Here is an 11,133-nt window from a genome sequence, read left to right on the forward strand (position 1 = left end):
CTCCTAGCAGACGAGTTAGTAATTCCACAGTCACTAGTGATTGTAGCTGTATCTTTTGTAGATACTCGTTCAGACTGTCCTCAGTCAAGGCATGTGTTAGCCATTGCAGAGGAATTCGATCCTCCCAGAGATGATAACCATTCTGCATACGTAAACCTTACCCTCGCAGAATTGGGTTTAAGTGTAAACAGCCTGTATAATTAGATGTCCGAGATGAATGAAATTATCAACTGTGTGTTTTGTCATTAGCTGATCAGTTGTCAGAAATTTTCGTGTTCACATTCCCTCCGTATTCTGAGAATTTGACAGTAATAGTCTGAGTGCGCACCAGATGCCTCTGCTGTTAATTTCACCTTGTATATATATATATATTTATTCTTCCTCAGAATCCGTAGAGTGCATGAATACAGATCGATCGATCAATTCCACCCATATTGTACAATGATTTGTTTTTATAGTTTGTAATGTATTACGTTAAAACTCATTACGTTAACACCCATTACGTAAAACTCATGTTGTAACATCCATTATGATACCATCCATTAGTTCTAAGTTATATATGAATTTGTTATTGTATAGAATCAGCCCAGATCCGCCTGCCTGTTTCAGCCTATAGATAGTAGTGTATGTCGAGACGACATACGTAACATGACCGAGCTGTCAGCATAGTTGCTGATCCCTGTGTTATATAGCATAGCATATTAGTATCATCCATGTGCTTTAGATAGGAGATCCCTTGTAGGCCTGTGACTTTGTGTGACATCACGGGATGCGCATGTGTACGCTAGTACCTCTGCCCCGGTCTCATTTGGCGTAGACACCCAGGCAAAGACAGGCAAGGCACTGGGCTCCAGTTCCCATCATCTCAGTCTGACAATATATCGTAACCATCCAACAAGTGTGTCTACCTTCAACCCTCGATATCTCCATTTAAGAACCCCTACAATACTCCCAGCTCTCTCGTGGGATGGCCCTGCCCGGGCCATGGGCACAACACAAGCCTGTGTACCCACCACGACTTAACAATAAAGTAAGAAGCCTCCAAAGACGTTCATCATTTACTCCCCGCTACCAGAACACCAAACAATCCCCGTTATAAATGGTGGAAAGCGGTGGTCACAGCAGTTGTTTGCCCAGAGAGAGGAAGGAAGAGGTATGAAGTCATTTTCACTTCATCACTCTACACAACAAGCATCCGTCTCTCAACGAGTTATCCTGACGTCGTGTCTGCACGTTTGAGCATCCAGACACAGGTACAAGCAGGATCCAGCCGAAATTTACCGAATTTCTTCGAGAATTGTAAATGACCCCACGCTACAGCGTCCCACACTGTTTCTCAAGTCACGTGTTCAGCGTCACTTGTATGTTGCTGCTGTTGTTGTTCAGCTCAGCACAGCTGTTTCAGCAAGACAGAGGTGAGTTTTGTGGTGATTTCTGCGTCCAGTGTGAGCTTCTCCACGTGTTTGTGGGTGGGGGAGGAGGAGAGGAAGTGGCTGTTCCTCACCTTGCCCATGCTCGCCCTACTCATGCTCACCCATCTACCATACACTCACCACTGCCCCACTCCCTCTGCTGTGTTTTCTGCTGTTTTTCGTGTGAATTCGTCGCCAGAGCTGTGTATCCGAGTGCCCGAGGCCACTCGAAGCTATGTGGATCAGCATGCCACGTAGATCACGACATCACGTGGATCACCACGCCACGTTGGGTGTGGGCAATGTCACGTGGATCTACCAGCCACATGAGTTACCAGATGTCCCAGGCCACATGCTGCCCTCATCACATTGACGTCACCGACGATGCTGCCCGACTTCAGGATGTCACGATGTCTGCCTGGCGTCACTTCGAGATGTCTGCTGACGTTACCTCGCGACATCACGCCTGACATCACATGTCACATCGAGTGTTCTAGTAATTATTTCAGTAATGTTGAGAAGATTGAGAGAAAATATATGTCGTGTGTTAATTTCCTCTCAGTCAGTGTTCTCACGTTAGTGTACCGCGGGTGTGTAAAGTTTCCGTGTGTCCAGTGAGGTCTGAGCCAGACCTGAGTAGCACCACTGTGTTAAGTCACCCGTGTGACCAGTGTGTTTGCCAGCTATCAGACAGCCCTGAGCCCGAGCCCCCTTGTACAGAAAGCTTTTATGCTCGTTGCTCGTGATGTTCTGCAGAATCGTACCTGCTATGATTCCCATCGAGATTTGTTTCACTTCACCTCCAGACCGTCAGAGTGCAGTTATATGTAGAGAAACAAGTCTGGGGATGCTTAGACTAACCTCTGCTATAACTCCAACTGTCGAGAGAATGATACTCGCCAAGCCGCAGTTAGCCACTGTCGGCAGGCGCTGTTTCAGACTCGTGTCACAAGCTACAGTGAGCAGCCTGCACAAAGAAGATGTCACTTTGACTGCTAGCTCTCTCACTGCAGTCTGGTGTATGATGTTATGACTCCCAGATGTTTTGCCCAGTCGTCTCTGCCACGACTCGCTCCACAACTCGCTCCACGCTCGCCGGCAGTGACAGCCCAGCGACAGTCCCAGTCGAGAAGTGTCCTCCTGAGTCGCTTGCCAGAAGTCCTGCCCAGTTGCCGAGTTTTGTCGATGCCTCACTCGAGGGCACCAGCTTGTCGTGCCCCAGGTTGAGTGAAACCTGCAGCGACTCCTACGATGACTGCTTCACCGTTCCAGAGGAGACCGTACCCTGTTACGTCACAGCTCAGCCACAGCGATGTCTCCTGTGTTGCAGTATCTGTCCAGATGCAAGAAGGCATGCAGTGATGCCCATCGACGCTCACTGCCTATGACCACGATGTTTAGCACACCCCACATGTTTTTTTCTTCCCTCTCTGTAGGAAGTTTTTTTCCATGTTCATATGTATATATATGTTTTTATTTTGTGTTCTGTGCCCTGTTCCTACGAGAGAGAGACCGAGTTCCTTTTACCACCAGTATTGTCACGTCGGGACGACACGCGGTAGGTGGCCAAGCATATGTAGACAGCCTGTACTGTCTGCACAGACAGCCCATGCTGTCTGCCAGCTTAGTTCATATTTCGCGCCATGCTGGTGCTGCCACCTATAGGCCTTGCCACTTCAGTATGCCCAGACTTGCCTCTCTCTCACACACACAGCGGCCTAGCAGCAAGACACAAGTACTCCCAGCTCTCTCTCGTGGGATGGCCCTGCCCGGGCCATGGGCACAACACAAGCCTGTGTACCCACCACGACTTAACAATAAAGTAAGAAGCCTCCGAAGACGTATCATTTACTCCCCGCTACCAGAACACCAAACAATCCCCATTATACCGTCCCTTTTCACCTGACGCCAGCATATAAGCGCCAACCTTCTTGCCTGTGTTAGAGAGTACAATAAACAAATGTAGCAGTAATAGCAGCAGCAACAACACACACAGCATGAGGAATTCTTGAGCTTCCCCAGTGCTCAGGCCTAATGCCCAAAGCTGGGGTGTGACTCCAAAAGGATTCTGTAGTGCTTGCTGCCTTCGCACCTCCTGACATCGTCTGCTGCTATATAACTGCCACACCCTTCAAACCCAGTGTGGGCAGGGTTTGTGGCAGCCCAAAGTGCTTAGCTTCTCCCTCCGAGCCCCATGGGGGTGGGGAATGGGGCTAGGCCTGGGGACAGCTGGTCCCAGAAGACGAGGAGGTATTTGTACCTCCTCCCATGGCAGACATTGGTCTGAGACACTACCTCGACAGGGGCCAAGGCCGGGCCACCTCTTGGAAAAGGTTAGGGCCGGGCGATTATACCGGCGAATCTAGAACAGAATTGCTTGTGCTCCAGTTTCTTCAAGACTACGGTGCTCTTCACACTGACTCCAAGGCTGAGGGACTGATTACCTCATCTTTCTGTCTTCCAATTATGCCCTTGACTTTGTATTGATAAAGCCACTGGATGACGAAACGTCTACAATAAAGATGTTACACATGTTTAATTTTCATACCTGGAGATATTAGGGATACTTGGAAATGTTAGGGATACATGGAGATGTTAGGGATACCTGGAGATACTGAGGATACTTGGAGATGTTAGGTGACTCTCTGGCTTCCGTTATATTTTTTCTCTTGGTAAATGTGAAATTTTGGGGGAAGTAATTTTTTTTTACCTTCAGGAAAATCGACATTAATATATACGTTTTGTGGAGGTAGATGTACAATCTGTAAACGAAATTTGCATTGGATAAATGTAATACAAATATTCTAAACTAATCTATGACTTTTGTCTTTTTCTTCAGGTGTATGAATGTATCCGTGGTGGGCGTCTCCCTCCAAGGTGGTCCTTACTGGAGGACGAGAACGAGAGGAGGAGGTGTGAGGCTGTAGTGTCTCTCCTCCTCTCGCATGATCTCTCGAAGGATCCTCTCCACATCCTACTTGAAAAGGTGCGCGGTTATAGTCAAAAGCCGGGGTCGCCTGGCCGTTCCCACCATATGACCATGGAATCCAGTGACTCGGCCAGATTCCGCACTCCCTCCGGCACACCACGACGCAGTCGCAGCAGGAGAGAGAAGACCGACGGGGAAGCAAGTGATGCCAGGTCTGCATTAGAGAGCGGGACGATGCTGCAGAGAGACGTCGCAAATCCACTGATAAATTGCGTTGAGTCTGTCTTGTCATCCAGAGCCTCAGGTCCTGTGCGAGAGTCGCAGGGAGCATCCCAGGGCAAGCCTCAATCGTCACCTAAAGTTTTGGCTGAGATAACACCACAAGGCTCTTCACAGAACACACCCCAAGCCACGCCACACACCGCATCCTGGGATACTCCCAGGATCATGCACGCAGTAACTCCTCGGCTTATGAATCAAGGAACGCCTCGAGCCACGTCCAGGAAGACACCCGTAGTCAAGCCTCAAATAACACCCCAGGCCATGAATCTGACAGTACCCCAAGTTGCTCAACAAACCATGGGTCAAGCCACTCCACAGACCAGGGCACAAGTTACGCCACAGACCATCGGTCAAGTCACTCCACAGACCAGGGCACAAGATACGCCACAGACCATGGGTCAAGCCACTCCACAGACCATGGGTCAAGTTACGCCACAGACCAGGGCACAAGTTATGCCACAAACCATGGGTCAAGTGACGCCATGGACCAGGGCACAAGTTACGCGACGGACCATGGGTCAAGTCACGCCACAGATCAAATCACAAGTTACGCCACAGACCATAGGCCATATCACTTCACAGACAAGAGACCAAATCAGTCTACAGAACAAGGGACAACTCACTCCACAGACCAGGGAACAACTCACTCCACAGACCACAGAACACCTCACTCCACAAAACAGGGAACAACTCACTCCACAGACCAGGGAACAACTCACTCCACAGTCTAGGGCCCAGGTCACTCCACAAACGAAAACTCAAGCTAGTAACGAAACCTCCCTACACACTGTAGCCCAGCTCACCCCACAAACAAGAGTTCAAAGCACTCCACAGACCAGAGCTTACATCGCCCAACAAACCTGGACCCAAGCCAACTCAGGGACCAGGGCTTTCGTTACACCCCAAATAATGGCTCAGTTAAATCTTTCTGAGAGTTCCCAGCCTACTGGTGAAGCCACGCCCCAGGAGGGAGCACAGGGCCAGGTGATGTCACGAAGGTGAGTCTCATGTTGTTTACTTACCTAGTAGTTCTGTTTATAGGGTAATTACGAGATAATAAAACATACTGATGCCATTCGTTAAACACTTAAGATGCTTCACTGTTGTTGTTATTGTTTTGTGAAACTTTCCATTGTTTTGATGTTCTTGCTATGTACCTGGAAACCAGAGTGTTTTCATGTGATCAGCTGAGTTTGTAATTTTTTTTTTCAACAAGTCGGTCGTCTCCCACCGAGGCAGGGTGACCCAAAAAAGAAAGAAAATCCCCAAAAAGAAAATACTTTCATCATCATTCAACACTTTCACCAAACTCACACATTATCACTGCTTTTGCAGAGGTGCTCAGAATACAACAGTTTAGAAGCATATACGTATAAAGATACACAACATATCCCTCCAAACTGCCAATATCCCAAATTACTTTGAATATTTATCTCTAACCACGACAGTTATGGAGATACTCTATTGTTTAATCTGTGTGCACACACACACAGATACAGTATAATGATAAAAATATTTATTTGTTCATCGTGCTATTCCTGTTACAATGAGTACATATAATTAATTCAGAACTAAAGTACTGTACTAGGGTTAGCTTATTTTTTTTTTTGTATCAGAACAGACTTTTAACATGCAAGTATATTCTCCAGATCCGTGGCTCGTCTCCCACAAGGAATTCAGATGACTACAGAAAACAGAGCATGTCCATCATTCGTCCCAGAGTCGCAAGGGCAGGTCTTCGTTTCCATAACAGTGCCCACGACCTTCCACACGCCACTCTTCGGCGACTCTCAGGACAATTCCCTCAAGCACGCACCTTCACTCGATGCACAAATCAGAATTTCTCAAATCCCTAAAGAGAAACCACATAATCCGAGTGATGAGTTCAACAACTCATATGTTAGGCTCCCTTCATCTGAACCTTGCACGCCAGGTACGGAGCCTTCGTTAAAAATGGAGCCTGTTACACCGATGAGTAGTTTCCCCACTACTGATGGTCCTCACAACACACGACAGATGGAATCTGTTACCCCTCTGACTGTGCCTTTTGATTCGATCAACGAACCCTGCTCTGCAAAATCCGAAATTGTTACTCCATTAACTCTGACGAATACCCCAAATACTTCAGATATCCCCGGAATTCAACCTACGCTGATGATTTCACATGCCACGGGAATTTCACAAACACCAAAGATTCCTTCAGCTTCAAGTACTACCCTAAACAAGATGGGCATTTATAGCAAAGGAAGCATGAAGCACCATATTACCCCAGAATCGACGCTTGCTAGCATCTCCTTGGAGACGGAAGAATCCTTGCTAGATTCCCCAGAACAGTATTCATCCAATGTATCCTCGTGTAGCCAAGAAAGCATTCCATTGACGAGGCAGTACTTTAAGCCCCCTAGTTTCAGCCAATTCGGACAAGATCATCTCCAATCCTCCAGATTTAGTTTATTCGGTCAAAAAGGTACCCAGGTCCGCATGCCAGAGCAGAAGTAGACCAAACTGACACTGTGTACCTGTAATATACATACATACAGGACTTGAATCTAGTGAGAAAATAATTTTTGTCGAAAACCTGCCAGTCCTCAGGTGTCAGCTCTGTGTACGTCCAAGTTTGTGAATACACATTCGCTTGTGTATGTGTGTGTACTCACCTATTTGTAGTTGCAGGGTTCGATTCAGTTCCTGTGTATGTTTGTGTGTGTGCGCGAGCTCGTCAACATGTGTGCGTGTGCAAAAGCAGCAATGATTATTTTACCTTTCCACTTGTGTGTGTGCACTAGTGTATATTTATGTGCACGTGCATAACTGCCTGCTTGTATACATGCTTGTGAGAGTGAGCACACGCCTGATCAGTCTTAGTTGTTTCATTAATTCCAATACTTTTCTTTCTATTGTAACTAGACTTAAAAGTAAATTCCTCATTTTTCTCACAATCGGGACGATTTAAACTGTTAAACTATTATGACTTAATACATCACGAAGAAAGGACAGCCTTGATATTGATGTGCTTTATCGATTCCAGAACTCCAAACCCTCTAATTATTTTAATAGAAAAAACAAAATAAATTTTTTTTGGCAAAATTTTGCTGAGGAATTTAGAAATTATATTTTGTATGTGGTTTAGTTATTTATTGTATGTTTCTTGCATTTAGAAAATTTATAAGATAAACAAAGAGGTATTGCCGTGAATAAAATAAGGAATTAATAATGCTTTTTTAAGGATGTCTTATAATAAATTTCAAGCAGAAGAGAGCTCATCCATCTATAAAATTCTCAAACTTCTGCTTTATCTGATAATTAAAATATTTTGTTATTGATAAATGATCCACGATTTTTGTAGATTATTGAAGCGTGACATGAGGAGAAATGTATTTACGACTTTGTAACAAAAACAGATCCCACACAGTCTCAGTAACGCAAGTGACTTCTAAAACAATGAGGATCTCTATCTTTTTCTTGTGCGTCATTCAGTGCGAGTAGTGGTGGGCGCTCGTTCCTCACTTCGCTAACTAAACAAACGTGTTGCCTAACTCGACTCGACTATTTATGAAGTCATGGAAAGGTTGCCTTCCAGCAGTAAGAGGAGACGATGGGTACTTGGATTGTGTGAAGCACGTTTATTAAACAAACGTTCACAGCTGTTTTATTGGGAGAGAAGAATTGTGTTTATCATTGGGGAAATGTTTATCATGCAAGTTTCTCTCGAGATTACCAAGTCTACCACCAATAGTGAACACAAGAGTTGCGGCGCGCGTATGAACAAGTTACTTTCACAGTTTTTGCATAGATAACTGCTTCAGGTTATACACTTCTAGGCACATGGTATATACAGTCAGAGATGTATATCATTCAGTGTATATACACCGAGATTAAAATAATATATTAACACTCCGAGGTTAAAATATTATTAAGGTTAGAGTACAGGTGAATTGCAGCCGTAATGCCCCTCGTACAGTTGAAAAGGCTTAAGCCTGACATACTAACGCCTTGTTCTTCTTGGTACATGATTGTACCTCAGTGAGGAAGTTTCAGTGAAAGATCTTTGGCCATACACTCGCTGTATGGCCCTTGTGGTTTAACGTTTCTTTTTTTATTATAATAATAATTTGGCCATACACTGCTCGTCTCATTGGCATCATCCACATACTGTGTAATGTATTCCTAGTTTCCAACGCTTTTTTTTATCGTGATATTTTTGTCCTTTCATCTGTTTGTTACCTTGCTACTTGTCCTTCATCAAGCAATCTTTATTCTTTCACCACATTCTCATCTTTCATTCAAGCCGACTGGAAACTGTTGCATCGATAAAACGACAAAATTTTAAAGTAAAATTAATTAGAACGCCATTTGATCCCATTTGGTATAATAAATGAAAATAATAACTGAGTTTTAATTAGCAGCAGTGAAAATGTCGACAAAGACTGAATAACCACATATGTTTATCTAGAGAAGAACAGCTGTAACTTAGTTCTCTGTAATCAAGGTAAGTCTTAAACAAATGCTGTTATGTATAACACAGATGTGGGTTGTTATATGTAAATAAGAAGCTAGGAACCAATAGAGTTTAATTGATTTTAAAATCTACACGTGTTGTCTCACAAACTGGGATGTGTTGACAAGCGCCCAACGCTTGTCAACACTATTTAAATAGTAAAGACTGAAGACGGAACATCACGAGTACAACTCTGTTTCTGTATTTACAAATAAGTAATCACAAGTACATAAGCACACCAGGCAAGGAGCTTTAACTCGACCCTCGCAACCACATATAGGCGAGTACACCTATAGGCACGATTCCTTCCTGAGAGTCCTACTATAATCATCTACCTCAAGAATATATTCCTTATACTGACTTGCAAGTCCCTGCAAAATCTGTATCATGATGACCTTCCCTTGGTGCCTATGGAGATACTGGTTCACACAGTGGACCCATTTCTTTCTCTTCCCCCTCCTCAACTTCCTGTGCTTAATACCACGAATGATTTGTTAATGGACAAACTTCACAATTGTTAGTAATGTTGTATAATAATCTCTTCCGAAGTTTGCTTACTGCAACAAGGAGAAACTTGCAAGTCAGGCTTGTGATTGTTGGTGGGAGCGTTAGGGAAGATGGTGGTGGTGACGGGGTGTGCTTTCTCTTAGGTGAATTGTGGTTACAGGTGCTATCAGGAGACTGTTTACCTCCCCTTCCCCTGGAATCCCACCCTCTATTATTGTAGTCTGTAGCATCATGATCTACTAGATACACTCACCAACTTTCACACACACACACACATACACACACACACACACACACACACACACACACACACACACACACACACACACACACACACACACACACACACACACACACACACACACACAAATAGGTGAGTACAAGCACAATGATTACAAAGGACTAAGTGCTAAGTCTGAAGAACTACGATCAATAGATGACAGAGGTTTGCGACAAAGTAAAAAAAAATAAAGAGGTATTGAGAGGGAAGCAAGAAAGGATGTCAGGGAGTGGAAGAGCAACGACAGGAATACGTAAAGAAGATACTACAGGAACTGGATACAGCAAAAGCAATGAAATATCTCCATAAGTACCAAGGGAAGAAGCTGCATCATTGTGTGAACCAAAAATGATATCCAGGGTTAACAATATTTACAATACAAATTAGTGATGCCAGAATTAGTTTCCTACATACCACTGAGTGCATAGCACCTGTAACTATTAATTATGTATATTAAATACGAAATATCTCTATACATTAACTGTTCTCCTAAATACGTTACTTTATATCCCGTACACCCTCTCAAGGGAGGTTCCTTGACGCTGGTGAGGGGCTCTTGATCTAGGGAATTGGATCTGTGCTCCAGTTCCCTGAATTAAGCCTGAGTACGTTCCATTCCTCCTGCAGGCGCTGAATAATCCTACGGGTTTATCGCTCCCCATGATTATAATAATATAATATCCTGTACAATGAGTGTGCATACTTTCTAGAGACAATACTCATAATATCTATTTTCATTTTCACCCATTTCCATTCCATGGCATTTATCAATGTTAAATTCCACCATCCATTTATCACTGTGTGTGTGAGAGAGAGAGAGAGAGAGAGAGAGAGTTTTGTTTCAGTGCCAACAGGATGATGTAGAATAAACCATACCCCGGCCGGGATTGAACCCGCGGTCAGAGAGTCTCAAAACTCCAGCCCGTCGCGTTAGCCACTAGACCAGCTAGCCACAATAACATTCGTCCAACTAGGTATATTTCTACACCATAGGAAGGTTAGCACAGGCACCACTGTGACCACAAATGCATGTTTTTACAGACGAATCTCCAGCTAGCGTGGCCGTGCCGAACTCTAGCTCAAGTCCCTTCACTGCCGTCAACATGACTCACGAAATCGTAATGACACGATTGCAAGCAATCGTGTCATTACGATTTCGTGAGTGATGTAGAATCCTTGTAACAACAGGAAAACAGAAGTCTGTTGTATTTCCTGTAGGCAATGC

At 44.5% G+C, this 11,133-nt stretch overlaps 1 protein-coding gene across 2 annotated transcripts in view; it reads left to right on the top strand.

Moving 5' to 3' along the window:
• LOC128693167 (mutS protein homolog 5-like) overlaps window positions 1-8,158 on the top strand; it is a 96,785-nt gene extending 88,627 nt beyond the window's left edge. Inside the window, exons 21-22 of one of the 2 annotated variants that reach the window (XM_070089485.1) lie at window positions 4,252-5,621; window positions 6,273-8,158. In XM_070089485.1, the coding sequence (XP_069945586.1) occupies window positions 4,252-5,621; window positions 6,273-7,122 (2,220 nt within the window). In that variant the 3' untranslated portion in view covers window positions 7,123-8,158. The remainder of the gene's footprint in view (window positions 1-4,251; window positions 5,622-6,272) is intronic. The other variant, XM_070089484.1, reaches the window with a different exon arrangement.
• Window positions 8,159-11,133: the final 2,975 nt, after the last annotated feature.

The sequence above is a fragment of the Cherax quadricarinatus genome, chromosome 28, assembly GCF_038502225.1.
Source record: "Cherax quadricarinatus isolate ZL_2023a chromosome 28, ASM3850222v1, whole genome shotgun sequence".
NCBI classification, from domain to species: Eukaryota; Metazoa; Arthropoda; class Malacostraca; order Decapoda; family Parastacidae; genus Cherax; species Cherax quadricarinatus.